Source organism: Cryptomeria japonica, chromosome 3 (genome assembly GCF_030272615.1).
Source record: "Cryptomeria japonica chromosome 3, Sugi_1.0, whole genome shotgun sequence".
Classification (NCBI taxonomy): Eukaryota; Viridiplantae; Streptophyta; class Pinopsida; order Cupressales; family Cupressaceae; genus Cryptomeria; species Cryptomeria japonica.
In genome coordinates, this window is record NC_081407.1 from 168,100,513 (window position 1) to 168,122,138 (window position 21,626).

A 21,626-nucleotide genomic window follows, 5' to 3' on the forward strand; every position below is an offset into this window, starting at 1 on the left:
TGACTCCGGAGTCAATTGGTGAGGCTTTCAGAATTCCTTCACATTATTCCATGACGTACAGAACCAGCAGCGGAGCTTAGGCAGTATATGAAGCAGGTCCTGCCAGGTGTGCTGATTTGATTAATAAACAGTGGTTGCTGAAGCCTAGAGTGCACATTTCCAAGATGCCCAAAACTCTCACCATCTTTGAGTTCAAGCAGGAGTATGTAGACCTGGTAAAAATGCTAAGCAGAGTAATGGGATGCCCACATTCTGTGAACTTTGAGGCCTGGATGTTCTTCTACATAGACGAGATCATGAATTCAAATACGCTGATTGACTGGGCCAGATTGATCAGTCACTACTTGCATGAGCAGTTGAAGAACCTAAAAGAGAAAAGATCCCAGTCCTTTTTTATGAGCTCCTACCTAATCTATATGCTTGCGCGAAGAGGAGGATTCGATGGGCTGCCAGCAAGAGGAATCATGGGTTGCGGACCAGCTCAGTTAAAAGTACATGAATGTTATTCCCAACTGCATCTCCACAATGTTAATTCTTACAGGTTGGCGAATGACACCTTCACCATGTACTTGACGCGGCTTATGCAGAAGAAGTTGCACGTAAGGATGTCACCTCAAGCAAGTGCCTTGGTCCGGAGGTATAGAGCTGCATTCTTACAATTCCCTAAATTCACCTACATACAAGTTGCCCAGATATCCACCAGACAAGCTTGTATTGCTAGAGCTCATGAGGCAGTTACCGACCTATGATCAGCTGCAGAAGAAGAAGAAGAAGAAGAAGAAGAAGAAGAAGAAGAAGCAATCAATTGAATTTCCAGTTGTTCTGGGTGACTTCATGGAAATATGCCCAGGCTTGGAAGCCGTTGAAAGTGCAGCAGGGGAATTGGCATTCTATCGCCTGCCATTTTATACATCCAGGGCCCAATATGATCCTTACAGCCAAATTAGGAAGGTTGCTAGCGTCAAATTCATACACAAGTTTCACTTAGAGGATTACTGGGCAAGTGCCAAGGATGACCTTGAAGTCTGGAGAAGAATGCATTCCAGATTGCCCCTCGACATCATCAGGATAAGTGAAATGTATCAGGTGCTAGATCAAGTGAAGGAAGATGCAGATTTGATACAACCTGAATTCGAAAAAGTAAAGGATCAACCTATTTAGTCGCCGGATTGGTCAGAGCCCGAGATGGATGATTTGAATATCTTGGCTAGACCAGTGCTGAAATTCACTAAGCACTGGATTGACAGGTAGATAAGGAAGTTGGTGGAAGAAAATGTCCATCTAACATACCAGCTAATGGGAAGTCTAGATTCCCACAGTGAGGCAACTGAAAGCTCTTCACAGGTTCAGGCAGGAAGGGAAGCCCAGATGGACAAAGGGAAAAATGCCCCAAAGAGGCCAAGGACAACAAAGAAGAAAGATATCCAGCAGGAAATCCCACAGGAGGTACAACCAGAAGTCCAGCAAGAAGAACCTCCACAAAAGAGAGCAAGGACCGAAAGGGAACATTCGCCAGTTAGTTCCTCGAGTGTGTAGGAAGTTGAAATGTTTCTACATACCACGGGCTCACTTCCAGGGAACATTCCAGCACCCGATATACTCAGCATCAATGCTTCACAAGAACACCGTCAACCGAGAAGTCAGAGGCAAGAAAGTCACCCACACCAAGAGGAAGCTCGCCAAGATAGCTTCATGGAGGCTATCCTTGGTGAAATGGAGGAAGAATCTTAGGAAGATGAGCATGTAGAATATCATAGCCACTCCATCCCCGCTCCAGACTGGTTGATAGGCAGGCTTGGGAATGAAGCAGAAGGAGAAACCAATCCTGCTCAAGAGTTGGAAGAATTATTGAAGAGGATGGATCGGCCAATGGAAAGAAAGGCTCCTCGAAAGTTTTCCAAGGTGGTCAGGGAAGAATTTGGATCCTGGACCTTGCATATTGCTGAGCCTGCAGTGGATAAAGATAGAAGTGAGATTAGGCAGGAGGATTACGTCATCAAACAAATTGATCTTGGCCATGCTTCCACAGGTCAAGTAGTGGGAGACTTTGAAGAATCTTCCTTAGCCATGAAGGAGAAGTTGCTGAAATCAAAGGCGAAATGTAAGCGGCTGAGGGAAGAAAATAGAGTCCTATGCGAATACGTCAAGAGTTTCAAAAGACCCCTTAGGGAGGCAAGTCCTTCATTCACTCCTCCTCCCTCCCTTCCCAAGGAAGTGGTTGATGATGCAGAGCTTATCAGAGCAATGGCGCAAAATTCCCGAGAATGGGTAGAGGACGTTTATGCTGAGGCAGGAAAATTCATTGAGGATCTAGCTCAGCTTCATTCGAAGCTCGTGGCCCTCCTAAACAAATTGGAGACAACAGAAGGATTATGGGAGGATGTAGACATTTACCAAGACTTAACCATTCCGCGACTCAAGGCTCTGACGAAGACTCCGAGGCAAACTCTGGTGGATGGGAAAGTGATCCAAGAAAATGAAGCTTATGACTTTCCCCGATGGTTCTACACCATCCACTCAGGAAAGAACACCTTTGACAAATTCAGCGTTGACTCTGTCACCTTGAAGGAGTCTATCAGAGGGGTACAAGAGGAAATCCTTAGTGCAATAGAAGCATTGTTTGCGAGGAAACTCAATGACGGAGGAATAACCGTGAACTCCCTGAAATCTCAACTGCACGATTTCTTCTTCGTAGGTTCATTCCCTAAGGAACATTTTGCAAATGTTTCTTCATTCTCCGGTATAATGAAGAAGACGCAGGAAGTCATGACGGAGTGGGAGAGCTTCTTTTCCAAGAGCGAGGAAGAAATTGCCTTGATGGAATTTTACATTGAAAATGTGCCAATTGTCTCCATCGGAGAGCTGGAAGCTATCATCAACAGATTCATTGCATACGCCATAAATGAATGGGATAATGGTCGTCCATTTTTGGATGAGAATCTTTTGGTTGAATAGTGGTGGCGTATTTATTACTAAAGGTATTTTGACTAGACGTGGGTCCAGTCAATGCACGTCACCATCAAAGAGGGAATCTTCCTGCATGTCGCCTCCTCATTTATTGTTTTATTCTTCGTGCATGTCGCCGTCATATGGAGAATGGTGGGCATTTATTCCTTGCATGGGTGTTTGCTATATTCTGGGCATAATCAACATCATGGGGCACATTTAATGTGCTAGTGGGCGCTATTTTAGGCTCTTTGAATTAATTGTACATTGGCATAACGGGTTATTTATTATCGATTCCCACCTTGTTGCACCTTGAGTGGGGAATCTTTTGGGGAAACCCTAATTAGGGTTTGCATGGCCTGAGGCCTATATAAGGGGGTGCCCCCCTCATTTGTAAGGGAGGAGAGATTATTGTCTAAGATTGTTACATCAGGATTGTGAAGTAGCTAACTTAATGCATTGTTCAATTTTGATGGTGTATTCTTGTTCTACTTTGGCAATCTGCATGGTCTTGCTCTCTTCAATTAGATTAGATTTGCTTATGAGTTGTTAGAAGAACTGGATTTGATAGGAGAACTTGTTGCAGAATTCGAGCTCATACTTTTGGTGTGTAGTTGATTGTTGTATGCCGTGCAAAGTTAGCTTGAGCTTGTTGATGTGTATGCGTTTAACTTCGGTCATCAGTAGAGATTGTTCGATCCGATGGTCTGTATTGATGATCTGAAAAGCCTCCACGCACCCTTTGAAGATTGCACCGCTTTCGTGTAGTTGTGCTTTGCTGGTGAAACGAAGAGTGGTTTGATTTTGCATAAGTAATCTCGTCGCCTGTTCTTAGGATTAAATTAGCCTTAGCCTAGTTTTTCTCTACCGTACTCCTATTTACTTTTCGCATGATTCAAAATCTAAAAGATCCAAAACCAGGATTTTTATTGCAAATCATCCGTGCAGAAATCTTTGAGCTTGCATGAGTCTTCTCCAATTGAACACGCATAAGGCCCCTTGGGTTACCAGCAAACCCATCAAACATCTGAGTCACGTCCATGCATTGAAGGAACCTTGGGATTAGCCGTTTGAACTTTAAGCAATCCTAGCATACGGACTAATCTTGATCAAGAGAGGATAAGGCGACCATTGGTGACTTTATTCTGTGTTAGACGCTGTCATAAAAAACACGTTAACAGGTAACCCGAGTTCTTGTCCATTGTATACTTCATTTGATTTTGCCCACAACAACACACACCTTTGACATCGATGACAATTAATCTAACACTCCTTTCCATTTCGCCCTTCAAATATTGTAATCCCACGCCCACTTATAACACATAAGTGAGCTTTCACTCAACTATACAAGCTCTTAAATTGGACTCTGCACTCACTACAGTGCCAAATGAAAGCATCACCTTTTGGAAGTTGATCAAGCATTGTAACGTATTTCCATAATAGAGATGCTTGATCATATTTGAATTGTTTGTTTGTTTGAACTAGTGGTCATTCCAAATAGATTGCAAATTGATTTTGATGTTATAAGATATAAGAAAATTCTAAAGTAGAAAATAAATAAATAAATGAGATCCTACAATATGTATAAACTAGTGAAAGTTAAAAACAAACACCAAAAAACATTTTAATTTTATTTTGAAACTTGTTTCTTTTTTTCTAATTTAAAAAACTTGAAAAATTTCATCAAAATCTTAAAAATCCATCAAAAACTTGAAACAATTTGTGAAAAAGCTAAAAGAATCAGTTAAAATGCTTACCTTGGACCATTTTGTCTCCTTTGTACAAGTTATCTTCACCCCTTTGGCCTTTGTGATTGATCTCCTTGAAAAAAGTCAGCTACCTTTCAAAATGCAAAAAATAGCTTAGCAAGGGTGTCTTTGAGAGAAATGAGGTTGCATTCACGATAAGGAGGCATATTTTAGGTAAATGGTTCTTTCCAGATTTTTTGTTTACGTTTTGCATTGTAAAAGTGTATTTTAAATAAAAAATCATACCCGTGACTTGTTGGCGTTTGTGGGAGTGCTTGGAAGCACCTTGGCTGCCTTTGGGTTCCCTATGGGTACGCGTGTCATGTACCCACAGGGAACCCATGACTATTGGGGTGCTCTTGTTGCCACTCCTGCTCTTGAACCATTTTGGAGTGGGCACAAGACCTCCAACAGGAGAATCCGGTAACATAGTATATATGCCATGAAATGTTAGCAACATCAACAATTTAGATTACAAAGACTTTGAAGCAACAAACCAAATATATGGTATATTTTATTTTAAAAAGACATCATCTATATCCACTTCAAAAGTATTCCATGGAAGAGAAAAGGATGTTACTTTTTGGTTTTAAATGAGACAATTTAATGTCTTGTCATTTGTCGAATTTCTGTGCACACTTTTGTTGGATGTCAAATTTAGCTTTGTTGTTTCAACCTCTAAATGGTAGAACTTGAAAAAAATTTGAACTTTGACTTGATATATTTTTGCAAGGAATACAAATACGTAATTAGATCTGAAAATGTTTTCCATGTAACAAGGGTTGTAGTACCAATCTCCAAAATCTTGTATAGACCAAAACTTGGACTTGAGGACCAAAATGAAGTCGCTGCTCTCCAAACAAATGCTCCTCACAAAAAGATAAAAAATCAAGGTTTCCCACTAGGAAGTGTCCTTTTGTACACTAACTTGTTGATTCTCTTCTCCTTAAAATAATTTTTTATGGAAGGCCAGGATGTGACTGAACACACTATAGAAGGGTGGTAAGTAGATGTTTCCAACTTCCAATATTTGATAAACTACGCTTGCACAATCCATGACTAATTATGGTGATAGCATCATAATGAAATACAAAACATTTGAGATTTTCAGAGGTAAATTTCATATGTTTTTTTTTTCGAGTATTCACTTTGTGGTGGCTTTCGTTTAGAATGTTTCACGTCTCCTTCAAGATGCCTTATCAAGCAAATAATCAATTAATGCTACGGTTGGTAGATTTCTATCATTGTTCCTTACATACATATCTAACGGGTTGTTTAGGTATTTTTGAGGAGAGTTGGCCTTAAGATGCATCTATTTAAGGAAAGGTTTATTTAGAATATTAAAAATAACTTTAATTTTTAATTTTATGCGTTAGAGGCTTCCAAGGATTTCTAATCATTTGTCGTCCATCCTTGTTAATATTGTTATCACGTAGCACAATTTCTATAGCCTCTCTTAAGTATCTCTTTACATCATGATCTTCCTCAGCATATTTTTTGCTTCATTAACACAAATAACATCATAATTATCTCAACTTTGTTCGATTTTCATGCATTGGTGTATGTATACCACTTGCTTGTATTATATTATGAGGATGAGCGAAACCAACATAGTTATTCTTGTTATTTATATTGTTTTCCCATGATAAATTCATGTTTATACTTTCAGGTTACACAACTTGGGGTTTATCTTTGTTAGATTTGAATTATTATTAACTTCTACTTTTTTTTTCCTTTGGTGCCTATGGATACCTTTAGTATGGATATTTCTTTCCTTTCTTGCTTGCATGATATTATCATACACCAATCCTAGGATGCCTGTAGGAATAATTATTGTCTTGTTGTAACATTTTTTGTTATTAAATAAATTTTTTCCTTTTATACAAGGAAAAATAAAAGGGTTATAGAATTTCTTGCAAAACAATGGTGTGCCAAAATAGGTTTACTCCAATAAAAAATTGCATGAATTTGCAAATGTAGTTGTATTTGGTTAATAGATTGCATAATAAACAACACAATAATCTCAAGGTTTTGAAATGGAGGAGGAAAAATTTGTATTACAGACTGACTTAAGACATGTTTCAGAAAAGATTAGATTTCCAACTTCTAAGGAAAATCAAATATCATTACATTTAGCTTGCGCATGCACAAATGCTGTCAAACCTACTTTCAAGGAATCTATAAGTTGCATAGCCAACTCCCTAAGGAATAACATAAACTCATCTTGGTAAAATATTAGAATTTATTGCTAAAGAAAGTTGTTTATTGTTTTGAAAGATTAAGATTGGTCTTGGCCAATGTACTATTCCTTCATTTCTTGAAGAACAATGCAATAACCCTTAATACCAAATTTTAAGATACTTAGGTTCTACACACATTTTGAGTGTTTTATATCTGAAACTTGCAGGAATCTTACAGTTTTCAAATTGACACCAAAAACACCACATTGTGCAACAAAAATGGCAATGGTTTGTACAAGGAGTTCGGGATTTTGGATAGGTTCTCAAGAACTTACCTATTTTTTCCTTCACGGTGTATGCCAAATCTTTGCAATAAAGCACATCAGAGAAGCTTGCAGAAAGCAAGGGGTGGAATACCTGGTTCAATGCAATCTTCTACTGAACATCGTCCAAGTGGAAGAGTTTGTACTAACATCCTTCTTGCTTTGAATATATTGTAAGTTAGCATCCAGTGCAATGGTAGGATATTTATGATATATTAGTATTTCTTTGTGTTTTTCAGTATTCCTATATTGTTAACAATAAAACTTACCTTTCATTATCTTTTTAAAAGATGATTCACCATTTACTTTCCTCAATAATTGTATCATCAGATGCATAAAAGTTAAATTCATGAAATCCCAATTTATTTCGAGTGATTTTTTGTGTAATTATTGATATGTTTGTGAAGGATGTTTCAAAAATTTCTTCTCTATACATGTTGTTTTGACAATTCATATTTATTTTCTTTGAGATTAATTTCCTTGTCTTGAGTGGACTTCATTACATTCTATGTTTTGCATTCTAGTGATGCTAAGACTTTTGAGATAGATATATGGATATCATAAGATTTCAACAAGGAGATGGCTATATGTTAGAAGAAATTTAAGTCAATATCTTATATATGTGATTCCTTCTCAGGGTATTTTGATTAAGTGTTATTGCCATACACATGCACATAGCTATGACCTTGGCTTGGCATGCATATAGTAAAAAAGAGAGAATCAATGGAGCATGTGTTCTGTATTGACTGCTTGGTGTAAAATGTCTCATTCTATAAGATCACCTAATATAATATGACAATCAATGATTCCATGAAGGAGATGATAAATGGACTGGCAAAACATTGCATTTGACAAACAATGATTAGTTGACCACTGTTTTGGTTTGTGATGAACAACGAATATGAGACTAGCGTCTGACTCGTTGACTTTGATCACAATGTGTGTGTGAACTTATTAAAATAATATTGTAATATTGATATAATGGTCATCTTAGTCATATAGTTAGTATTTAGAAACTTCCTTTCATGTCTTTCGTCTTTAGTTAGTTTTAGGAAGTTTCCTTTCTATCTTTCATGTTTCTATTCTTGATCGTTTCTGTTATGGAAAGATTCCCTTGTAATCTCTATTTAAGGAGCTTTCATCTCCTTTTGTAATTATTGAATAATCAATTATCATTTCATGGTACTAGAGCAGGGAAAGAACTTTTGACTAATTTTAAAAAAAATTCGTGGTTACCTGGAATTTATTTCCAAACATTTATGTTGTTACCTGAAAGTTTTTTTAGAAGTTTTGACAAAAAAATTGTAGTTTTTTCTTGAATTTTGTCAGAAATTTTTAGAAGGGTCTTTTGTTCGATTTTTTTGAGTGCGTGTTGAATACAAGTTATATCATACAAGCACAAGCATATTGAAGGGCAGAAAAATATTTTGAGGAGCAGATTTTGATGGAGATTTATTTTCAAGAAGACCAAGATTCTGATGTTTCAGAGTTTGGTGCCTTTCCCTAGAAGAGATTGGTGTCTCTTACTAAGTTGGTGCATAGTTGTGGGGATTGGTGTCTCCAGTGGGTTTGTGCCTACAAAGATAAGCGGGGATTGGTGTCTCCAGTAGGTTTATTTGTATAAAGTTTGTAAGAGAAGTTTTTATATAAACAAATATTTTTGCCGTGGTTTTTTTTCAAAAGGATTTCCACGTAAATCTTGTGTTCTTAATTGTTGATGTTGTGCAATTGATATTATTGTGTTTTTTAACTTGAAAAAGTAAAATATTGTCTTATATTGATTTACCCACCCTTCTTAGTTGTGATGTCCCCACCCATGGAAGCAATAAAACATATATGTGATCAAGGGTGGCAGTCTTGAAACACTTTCAACTAGTTAGTAGTAGGAAATTACAATTTATACATAGTATTTAAGAAGTTCAGGTAGGTAGCTTTGCATATCATATCAATAAAGACTGAACCATGAAGACCTTATTGAGTAAAATCGTCTTATTCATAAGACTTCACGATTTTCTTATCAAGCATCAAGATAAAGATGCAGAAGTAAAGCACAAGAGGTTTGACATGCTATCCATCCATTCTCATGATCAAGGAATGAAGACTTTAAGAGTATTTGGTTTCATCAAGATCAAGCATACAATATATTGAGCCCACATGATGTCAATTATGACAACCTTGCTGATAACCCATAGATCATGACCTTATCATCAATTGCAGTGAAACCAATGTGATCAAAATAACAGACAGTAAATCCATAATCTGATATGTCCATTGATGGTATCTTGTCATCATCAAGACAGCATGAAGTACGTATGGTAGTATGGATATAGCAATACCCAAGGATCATAATATTAATGCCACACAAGCATAAATATCGTAGCAGCAGTTCATGAGGAACTCTTATGTGTGTCAATCATATATGAAGACAAATCCTTATTGGTATCATCACCATAACATCTATCCATTATTATCACTGTGTAATGATCCCGATCACATAAACAGAAGACCATCATAATCGGCTATCATTCATTATTGTGGGAGGAAGATTTATCATATATGAGCACAATTCATATTGATATCATCATATCGATAATGCATAAATAACATGTTATCCTCACGGTGGAAGAAGGATTAGCAGGTCGATGAATATATCATTAATTAAACAAATCCGATCAGCAAATGATTAGATAAGAGGTGATCACTAAAGGATTAATAAATCCTTATCAAAGGACGTGATTAAAGAATAAGGAAGAGATGTGATTTAGGGAAAGGTATGTCTATTCCCAGTCCAAGGATGCAACTCTTCAATCCCACAAGATATAACGAGGAATGAACTCATTCCAAGGCATCATCAGATTTTTTCTTCATTTTATATTTATATCCAGTATTGGATCTGTTTGATTGAGCATAGCCTTTTGGCATCAAAACAGGTTGCATATATTCAAGTTGCTTTCAGAAACAGCACCAACATTTGCATACTTTCCAAAGTTTTTATCAGAAACAACAATCATTCCTTTTATTGCTATAAGCGATAGGAGAAAGACTATCAGCATCTTATTATTGCTATATTAGAAACTGATTGAAGCAATTGAAAGATAACTTGCAGCATTATATACATTGACATATCAGGAAGAGCGGAGTAAATCTCACAATTGCAGATCAGCATATAACAGAGATTAATCCTTGCATAATTCCCTCAATCTATATCAGAGATAGCAAGATATCTCTATTGCCGGTTTGAATATCAAAGTTGTTCATTTCATCCCATCATTCTTGTATTACATATTACACATTTGATATATTATATGTTTCAGATTTAATATATATGTATAGAAGATTATAAATTGTTATCAACCTTTTAAGATTTATAAGGATTTAGAGTTTGTCAAGAAGAAGTCTCTTGCAATTGATTTATTAGTTAATTGTTCCCTTATTTCCTAAAAATATACATAAGGGGGCATTACATTAGTATAAGCTTGTACTCATCAATTGGTATCAGAGCTAGTTCCTTCGAGTACAGTCTAACAGCTAGAAGGTAGATCTTAAAGAGCACACATGGCCGGTCAGGAAGGATTCTCCTCAAATAGGGCCTCATTGTTCAATGGAACCAACTATGCTTTTTGGAGCATCACGATATGCACTTACCTAATGGCCCTTGGTTTTGATATTTGGCAATAGGTAGTGGATGGTTATGTTGCTCTGAATTATCCACCAACAGATCAAGTTGGAAAGGGGGCAAGTGAAAATAATGCAAAAGCTATGAATGCAATTTTGTGTGGTCTATCTGAGTTAGGGTTCATCAAGGTGATGCACTGTGTATCAACAAAATAAATTTGGGATAAACTAAAGTATACCTATGAAGGAGATGATAAGGTGAAGAAAACTAAGCTTCAAACACATAGAAGACAATTTGAGAGTTTGAATATGAAGGATGGAGAAAACATTGCTTCCTATCTACTTTGCATGGATGGAATTGTCAACACCATAAGAGGTCTTGGTGAAAATTTTGAAGATTCTTTAATTGTGCCTAAGGTATTCAGGTCTCCCCCCTTGAGATTTGACGCCAAAATTTCCGCTATTGAAGAGATGAAGGATCTAGACAAATTGGCAAAGGATGAGTTGCAGGTGATCCTTATGAGATATGAAATGAGGACCGGAAAAGATAAATCATCTAAGCAAGAGGCAGCCTTTAGAGCCTCAAAGAAGATGAAGAATAAGGAATCTGAGCCAAGTGATAGCTCCAATGATGAATCAAATAAAGAGGAAGCTCATTTTGTGAGGAAGCTAAAGAAAGGTTCCGACAAGTATAAAGGTAAGTTGCTTTTTAAATATTTTAATTGTGGAAAAGTAGGACACTTCGCTGCTAAATTTCCATATAAATTAGAAGTAGTGATGATGAGGAAGATCATAAAGATAGAAAACATCATCAACATAAAAGGGGCTACAAATAGGGCAAAAATGAGAAAAAAAGAAGCTTTCACAAGCACAAGAAAAGCTTCTATTCAAAAGAGGAAAGTAGTTCATCCAAAGATAGTCTCTTCACTAGTGTTAGAGAAAAGATTCTATTCATGGCAATAGAAACAAAAGATGACATCTTGAAAAATGAAGACAGAGAAAAAGAAGAGCTAGAAGGGGAAGAGAATGCTGAAGTAGATTTGGAGGAAGAACTCATTTGTTATAACATACAACCTTGTTTTTGTTTGTTTGTTAGTTTTTTTGTTTTGAGTTGTTTATAGAAATAGAGGGAGATGTAGAAGTCACGTTTCACAATAGATATATTTGCAATAAATTAACAACTGAATTAACTCTCCAAATGCAATATTTTCAAATACCCACAATATGAAAGAAACTTAAAGTACAATTTATCATCAAAGCTAAAGATGACCAGATGATGGAATCTCATTACAATAAAATATCATACTCACCCATTTGCTGATTACATATAATATTGATGAATGATAGGAAATCCAATGAACTAGTACATAGAAACCCTAAATACCACCCTCATGCAAGTTTGGATGCCACAAATCTGCAACTAAACTCGCCAAACCCCAATTGCACTTCACAAAACCTCACGCCCTTGTTGCAGCCATATGACCAGCAAAAGGTAAGTGTACGGCCAGCCAAATGTTGAGACATGGCCCAGCTAGGACTCGAACTTAGGACCTTCCATACGCTGTTGGAGTGCTCTACCACTGAGCTATTGGCCCCTCTTGGACCAGTCCGTCGTCGGTCTGGGTGTGGCTTATTTCCAACACCAACACCAACACCCCCCCTTAAGCCACACCTCTCGTGTGCTTGGGGCTCCTAGCCTGGACTTGGCTCTAATACCATGTTGAGACATGGACCAGCTAGGACTCGAACCTAGGACCTTCCATACGCCGTTGGAGTGCTCTACCACTGAGCTACTGGCCCCTCTTGGACCAGTCCATTGTCGGTCCGGGTGTGGCTTATTTCCAACACCAACACCAAAGAGAGACAAATCTGCCCAAAATTTGCAAGTATTCTCCTCAGTCTTCCTTCTAAATGTCTCTCAAATTTTCTCTGCAAATTTGCTGCTCAGAAACTGAAGAATAAATCAACTTTGAATCCCAAATGTGATTCTCAAATGAAATCACCAACGAATCCTCTAGATTGGATCTCTCACCAACGTAGAAGATGTTCCTTCCTAGGGTTTTCATCCTCACAAAGCCATAGGATGAGCAAGTTCAACCAGCGAATGTATCCTCAAAATATCAAATCCAAGCATAAGCAAATGAACTCAAAAACAGTCTTTTATAGACCTCCAAAACCCCACGCCCAGCCAAGAGGTTACTTTTTAATTTATTTGAAAACTCTTTATCTATCCTGAAAGTTGGTGCTCACTCCAATAAAGTCCTTTTATTTAATATCTGTCACTTGCACTTTTAATTTATCACTTGGGCACCATATAGTCAAATTATTAAATAAACTAAATAACGATAAAGTTAAATATTTAATTTAACTATAAATTAATCATTATTTAAATCAAATACATTGGACCATATTAAAACCCAAAATATCAACATCCAATGCATCCATCGAAATTCCCAAAATAGAAATACTGTCAAATGACGAAGTTGGTGTCCAACATGACACTTACTAAAAATAGTATGGGAAGACTGTCCAAGACCACTCTAGAAAAGAACATTATGCAAATCTCAACTGCTTGAGCTCAATGAAACACCGGTCACTGCCAAAAGATGGATCCAACTGTCATCATGAGTCTCCTAATCCTAATTCATTAGCCTACGGGAACCCACTGAACAGGCTAACGGTCCACCATGCTGAGTGCTCAAGAAGGGGACATTACATATGTGTCCTAAGTGAAATTAAGAAACTTAAGAAGATAAACTTGAAACAAAAACTACAACTTCAAGAGGATAGTGAATCTAAGGCTAGGTTATCACAAAGTCTTGGAAAGTTCGAAAGGGTGATCATCGGTCTTAAAGTTCAAATTGAAGAAACAAAAAGGATTGAAGATGAGGTAAGAATTCAATTGAAAAAAAAAGAAGAAATTGTGAGAGGTTAGAATGTGAAATTGTTTCGTAAAAGAAGGAACTTGAAAAAACCACGTCTAAGTTAAATAGAAGTCTCAAGTTTGAGAAGAGTATCAAGATCCTAAATGATATCATCAATAGACAAAGGTCACCATTTATCAAGACAAGGCTTGGTTATGATGAAAATCAAAAGACTACTAAAGAAGATCAAGATCCCAAGGAGCCATCAAAGAAGGTAAATGAGGAAAAACCAAAGGGCTATCAGAAGTCCTATAAAAAATGAAAGTAGTAAGAAGGAGAATCATGTTGCACAAAATCAAACACTCCTCCAAAACCTACCAAGGACAAATTCAGAAAGTCTTTCCCTCCAAGGTAAGCACACATGACCAGTTTTCAACATTCTTTCTTTGGTTATTGCTTTTTGTGTAATCACTTTGTTCATAAAGCTATAGATTGTAGGATGTGTACAAGAAATTTTGGTTGGAACAAGAATAGAAGTCCTCATGAATTTTCAAATAGAAACTATAACTCATTTGCTCCTTTAATGGATTATAATGTTATATGCTATAAGTGCAACAATTTTGGACATACAACACGTTTTTTGCAGTTTTGGTTTTGTGAAACCACCTAGATAGAATAAGGAGGATACTATGGTCAAACAAAAGAAGGAAGATACAAATGTATGGAAAAAGTAGGAGCAAGAAAAGAAAAAGGACAAGTCCATTCTTTTGCAAGCAACCTTTTATGCTCAAGATGAGGGAAACCAATGGTATATTGATGGTGGTTGTTCTAGTCATATAACAGGAGACTAAAGCAAATTCCTCACCTTGAAAAAGGTAAATGAAGGGACAGTAAAATTTGGGGACAATGCTACAACTAGGATAACAAGAAAAGACTCTTAGCCTTTACAATGGAAAAGCAAAAACAGAAAATGTATTATATGTTGAAGGGTTTAAGCATAATCTTCTAAGTGTGAGTCAAATGTGTGACCAAGGATACACTCACATTTCATGCTGGAGGTTCTGAAATGAGAAAAACAAGTGCAGGGAAACTAGTTGTAGATGCAAGTAGAACAATCAATAATCTTTATATTCTTAGTGAAATAAAAGGAGAAAAACGATACATGACACAAGAAGATGAGAGCTGGTTATGGCACAGAAGGATGGGGCATATAAACTTTGACAATCTAGTAAAAATCAGCATTAAGCAAGCAGTGAGGATATGTTAAAGATTGCAAAGCTTTCAAATACTATTTGCAAGTAGTGTCAACATGGAAAACAAACAAGGACGAATTTCAAATTGAAACATTAAAACCTAAGTTACCGGTTCGGGTTCGAAGAACCGGTACACTAGCACGGCAAAATTTTGAAAAGGGGTTTGGGTTCGTTAGTACAAAAACATGTATATATATATATGCAGCCTATAAGCATGAATTAAGATTAGCATGTCACATAGCATCATATAAACAACAAAACCAACATAAACTTGTAATCATAGCATAATGTTCATACCATAACAGCATCACATACATCAAGTTTAATATCAAAATGACAAAATATTCAAGTATCATTGTTTCAACTTTCAAAAATTAGTAGTTTAGTTTATTATTATTATTATTATTTTTCCAACAATTATTAGTTTAGTTTATTAATATTCAAGTATCATTGTTTCAACTTTCCCCTTGCTTGTTGTCATGTTGCTTGTGTGAAATGAGCCAAGTTAATGTTTTAAAACTCATTTTTAGGGTTATATTTTAATTTTTAATGTGGTGGATTTACAAAAAACCAAAAAAAAACACCATTTTTGGGCCATCAGACCCTCGGGCTCGACCTGGGTCCTCTTGGGTTCAACCTGGTCCAAATCAGGCTTGTGAATCATAGACCTTGTCCGGACCGGACCAGGACCTTAGACCAAGACCAGACCGGACCTGTACCAAGAGTCTAGGGGGGCAAACCCTGCAACATAGATTAAAACCCTTGGAACTTATCCCTATAGACCTTTGTGGGCCAATAAGAATGAAAAGTTTGCAAGGTGAGAGCTATTTTATGCTAGTAATCAATGATTATTCTGGGATGACATGGCTTACTTTTTAATAGAGAAGTTTGAAGATTTTGAGAAGTTTAAGGCATTCAAGGCCTTACTTGAAAATGAAACTGGTTTGAAAATCAAGTGCCTAAAATTGGATAGAGGAGGTGAGTTCACGTCAACTGAATTTGGAGAATTTTGTAAACTTCATGGAATAAATAGACATCTTTTAGCTGCAAAGACTCCACAACAAAATGGAGTTGTTGAAAAAAAGAAAAGAACAATTCAAGAATCAACAAGAAGTATGTTGAATGAGTCCAAGCTATTGGACACTTTTTGGAGAGAGGCGGTACGTACAACAACCTACATTTTGAGTCGAGGACAAATTAGGGTTACAATAGTAAAACTCCTGATGAACTATGGAAGGGTAGATCTACAATGGTTAAGTATTTCAATTTTTTTGGGAGTAAATGCTATAAAAGGAAAGATGATGAAGATTTAGGAAAATTTGACTCTAGATCTGATGAGGGTGTCTTGCTTGGTTACTCTTCAAGAAGCAAGGCCTATAGGTGTTACAATAAAAGATTGCACAAAATTGTTGAAAGTGCAAATGTAAAAGTGGATGAGGAAAGTGAAAGGCATCAAAAGGAAATAGCACGTGAAGCTGATTACCCAAAGAAAGCAAATTGCAAGGAAGAGGAAGAAGAGGAAGAAGTTGAAAATGAGGTCATTAAATGAAAAGACACAAAGACACCATCAAATTTGTTAGAAGGAATCATCCAAAAGATTTAATCATTGGTGACAAAGATACTGAAATTTAGACAAGAAGGTAATTGGCGAATACATGAATACATCAGAACATGCAAACTTGCCCTTGCTCTCTAAAACAGAACCTAAGAACTTTACAGAAGCAAGTGAAGACAAGCACTGGGTTAGTGCCATGGAAGAAGAGTTAAACCAAATTGGAAAGATTGCAACTTGGGAACTTGTCCCAAGACCAAAGGATAAAATGTGATTAGCATTAAGTGGGTTTTCAAGAACAATTTGAATGAAGATGGCCAAGTTTTGAGAAATAATGCAAGGTTAGTATGCAAAGGGTATGCTCTAGTAAAATGAATTGATTTTGAAGAAACTTTTGCCCTTGTTGCATGACTAGAGGCTGCTATAATGTTTTTGGCATCCGTTTTCTTTAAAAACTTTAAAGTCTATCAAATGTATGTCAAGTCAGCCTTTTTAAATGGAAACTTGGAAGAAATGTATATTGAACAGCCTGAAGGGTTTCTCCTATCAGAAAATAAGGATTATATATGCAGGTTAAAGAAGACACTTTATGGGTTGAAACAAGCCCCTCCAGCATGGTACTCAAGATTAGGCAATATCTACAACAATAAGTTTTTAAAAAGGGAATTGCTAATAGCAACTTTATATCAAGATCAAAGGCGATGATCAGTTGATTGTTGTAGTGTATGTAGATGATATCATTTTTGGTGGTAGTAGTGATAAAATGTGTTAAGAATTTGCTACGAACATGCAAAAGGAGTTTGAGATGTCCATGCTTGGTGAATTATCCTTTTCCCTTGGCTTACAAATTTTTTAATCCATTAAAGGCACAGTCATCTCCCAAACCAAGTATATCAAAGAGATGTTGAAGAAGTTCAAAATGGAGGATTGTAAATCATTAAGTACACTCTTGGTCACATATTGCAAGTTAAGTAAAGATGACTCCCCAAAAGCCATTCAATCACTCTATAGGTCAATGATTGGGAGCCTATTGTATGTGACAACTTGAAGACCTGATATTATACAAGCAATAGGCATGTTGGCATGATTTCAAGCAACTCCAAAAGAAACCCATGTGCAGGCAATTAAAGGATATTTAGATATCTGAAAGGCATTTTGGAATTTGGCTTGTGGTATTGTTGTGACCATTTCACACATTGCCCCATTAAAATGGGGACCCCCTCTTTTTGCTTTTGTTTTGCCTGTTCTTCTCTCTGCTTTTAGGATTTTGAGTGAGTGAGTGAGTCATCTGGACTAAGGTTAAGCTTTAGGAGTTGCCTTTTGATATTTTCAAGCCGAGTCCAATCTAATTTTGAAAGATTATTAAGCATCCTCACGGAGATTGCAATTTTTGAAATAGCTTGAGTCTGTTAGGAAGTTGAGTGTCTCAGGATGGGTCCAGTCAGGATTTTGAGAGCAAATTCAAGTTAGGTCTAAGTGTTAGCATTTTAATGATTAAATTATACATTTTGTCTGGGCAAACTTTAACCAAATTTTGGAAGCAAGGTAACTGATTCCTGGACTTGAAGATGACTTAGCCCTGCATGATGAAGTGATTTGAAGACCTAATTTTTTGATATTTTGGCTTATAAGGGCAAAATCGCTCCTGTCCCTCTCTCAGGGACCAGGGCGAAATTAATATTTTGTGCATCTTGGTTATTGACTTGTCTTAATTGTTTTGTGCAGGGTCGCCAGGGGATATGATCGAACGTGAATCGAAGGTTTTGAAGATTTTGAAGACTCAAAAATGACAAGTTTTTAAAGTTTAAGACCAAATCGCTCCTGTCCTTCACTGAAGGACCAGGGCGAAATGGTTTTCTTAGATCATTTTGGGCCTTGGTTGATCGAATTGAAGCGTCAAGGACGCAATGAAGGATGAAATGAGCATAAAGGAGTATCCAGACTTCGTCGTCGGCAACGAAATATTGAACTTTGGGCCTAGCAAGACAAGTTCGCTCCTGTCCCTCACCCAGGGACCAGAGCGATTTTCTTCAAAGCACACCTTCTTGGACGTTTTTGGATTTGGGCTCTTGTTCATAGCTTGCAAAATGATGGTATTTTCCCCAGCAAAGGAAATTTGAGATGAAAATTATGAAGATTTGACCTTAAGGACCAAAATCGCTCCTGTCCTTCACTGAAGGACTGGAGCTTGACTTTCAAATTTGCACTGTCCTTGTAGGACCAAGACAATTTTTTGATTGGAAGAGATCAAGGAGGGCATGTTTTGTCCATTGAATATAATTTGAGTAGTCGACAAGCAAGGAAATATACCAAATTGGCTAAGGCGCTCCTGTCCCTTGCTGAAGGACCAAAGCGATTTTCTAAAAGGTGCAATTTTCTTACAAGGACGAAGTAGTTTTGTGATTGAAACGAATGAAAGAAGGTATTCTTAGCCCGTTGAAGATAGTTTGGAAGCCTAACAAAGGACAAATAGGCTTGGATTTGCAAAATCGCTCCTGTCTCTCACTGAAGGACCGGAGCTTGAATTCCAAGTTTGCCTTATCCTTGCAAGATTTAAATGATTTCGCGATTTGAGAAGGACAAGGAAAGTATGTTTTACTCATTGAATATAACTTGAATGGACCACAATGGAGAAAATGGATCCAAATTGGCTAAGGCGCTCCTGTCCCTCTCTCAGGGACCAAGGCGATTTTTAAAGGAAGCTCCTGTCCCTCTCCCAGGGACCAGAGTGATTCTCCCTCAAGACAAATTTTTGGCAAAGGAAAAGCAAGTTTTTCGTTTGAGAGGAGTAAAGGAAGGCATAATCGATCCATTGAAGATAATTTTGAAAGATTGCAAAACACAAGTGGAGTCCAAATTGGCCAAGGCGCTCCTGTCCCTCTCCCAGGGACCAAGTGAAAAATGCATTATCAAGTCTTCCCTTCCAAATTTGGTTGAATCCAGGCCAAGGCACATGATGGCGATGATATTTGGAATGCTTCAAAGAAGAACGAAGTTACAAAAAACCACAAAACTTGATGAAATGGGCTAAGGCGCTCCTGTCCCTCACCAAGGGACCAGAGCGAAATCTTCAAATTTGCCTGATTGCCTAACATTTTGGAGTGCTACTTTCGTTTGCAAGACTCAAGATGGATTAAGGAACAATGTTTTACGCCTTGAAGATAATTAGATATTGGTATGATTAAGGATTTGTGCCATGGACTAAAGATCGCTCCTGTCCTTCACTGGAGGACCAGGGCGATTTCTATAGAATCAATCATTCCTTTCCAAAACCATGTCAAGGCGAGGTCATGCAAAGTCAAAAATGTCTTTAGGAAGGCGATGAACAAGGAGTTAACCTCAAAATCGACAATTTTAAGCTCAAAAGCAAAAAATCGCTCCTGTCCTTCACTGAAGGACCAGGGCGAATATCCTTGGAAGAGCTCGTTTTGTCTTGGAGAAGCGAGTTAGGCATGCATAGAACAAACAAGGAAGATCATTGATTGTCCTGCAACATGAATTGGCGATTGGAAAAGACAAGGACCAAGGCTAAAATGCATGGGCGCTCCTGTCCCTCACCAAGGGACTAGGGCGAAAATGTTTTAAGATACACTCCTTCCAAAGATGGAGTAAATCAAACTCAAGATTCCAAGCGAAAGGGCCATTTTGGACGTCCAATATAAGTTTTTGAATGTGAAAAGCGAGAAATATAAGGCCAAAATAAAGGGGCGCTCCTGTCCCTCTCCCAGGGACCAGAGCGATGTTGTTGATGTCCCAAATACCTCCCATGCTTAGGTGCCAATATTTTTCAAATTGCATTAAATGCTAAATCCGCTAAGACTTAAAATATTTTAATTAAATTGGCATTTAATAGGTTCGCATAAGGCATTTAATAATTAATTTAGGCCTTTAAAAAAATCGAAATTTTTAATTGCAAAGGTATTTAAATTAATTATTATTAAATTAAATAAAAAAAGAGAGCGCTTGGGATTTTATTTTAATAAAGGTCGGCCTCCTCTTTTATTTAATTTTTATTTATTTTAGGCTTATTTTCCAAGTCGGCCTATGGGAATTGCAATGCATGAGCGCCTATATAAGAAAGGTATTTTGAAGCATTTTAATCCATCATTCAATCATTGTTTAAATGAGATTTTGAAGAAGTAATAAAGGAGCGAAATCTCATCCAAGTAGAAGTGCGAATTTTGATCCAAGAAGGAGTGCGAACTTTGTTGGAGGTTAGAGGTGGAGCGAGTTTTCCTCAAGGTGTTGAAGACCCAAAGGGTGTTGAAGTTGATAAAGGAGGCGCATTTGCTAGAGGACTTCGATCTTCATTTTGCCTAGCGAATTTCTTAATTTTTGCATCATTTTGTAGAGCTAGTTCTCAAAGAGAGGTATGGCAAGATCTCCCTTGTTCAAATTTTGAAATTTTGAATTTCCAATTGCGTAATCGTATTTAGGAAATGATAATTCCAAGATTTATCATGAAGTTTCCTAAATTTAAAGCTTAAATCCAATCTATATTTCTACGTTCCAAGGTATATTGCTCATTATGAAATGTTGTATAGGTGTCAAGATGGCGACCCCAAAGGCAGGAGCATCCACCAGTCGTCCAGCCCTCATGAAGGAAGATCAAAGGAATGAAGAAATGGAGACCAAGATCGTGTCAAAATGGAGTAACATTGGAGATACCAACCTGGGAAACTTCAGTGTGAAGAAGTTTTGAGAGGTCCCTTACATTGGAAAGCCATCACCTGTCGCAAGGAGAATAATTGAAAGTGGCATTATCAAGGCGGCCGGCTTCCCTCCAGCAATCCAGTGCCATGAGCTGATGATCGAGTGTGCCCGCCATTACGACCCACAGTCAAGATCGATCGTGTCCAAGGAAGGAAACACTTTGGCTTATCTTTCAGATGAGGCTATTAGTGAAGCTCTTCATCTACCAGAACATAAAGATATGATTTACAAAAGCTTGGAAGGAGCTAGATCCATGTACGAAGATGATCCAGACACTTGCTTGAGCATCATCAACAAGAATTGGTTACTCAAAAGTCGTCCTCGCCTGAGCAAGATTCCCAACACACCACATAGGATCGACTTCCAGGAGGAGTACAGAGATTTGATAACCTTACTTAATCGAGTTACAGGGGCTCCTCAAGCCTTCTATTT

General features: G+C 37.3%; 1 protein-coding gene across 2 annotated transcripts in view; it reads left to right on the forward strand.

Moving 5' to 3' along the window:
- LOC131048310 (RHOMBOID-like protein 10, chloroplastic) overlaps positions 1-21,626 on the forward strand; it is a 79,746-nt gene that overhangs the window by 14,350 nt on the left and 43,770 nt on the right. Inside the window, exon 2 of one of the 2 annotated variants that reach the window (XM_057982214.2) lies at positions 7,102-7,370. In XM_057982214.2, the coding sequence (XP_057838197.1) occupies positions 7,102-7,370 (269 nt within the window). Of the gene's footprint in view, positions 1-7,101; positions 7,371-21,626 lie in introns of those variants that run through there. The other variant, XM_057982215.2, reaches the window with a different exon arrangement.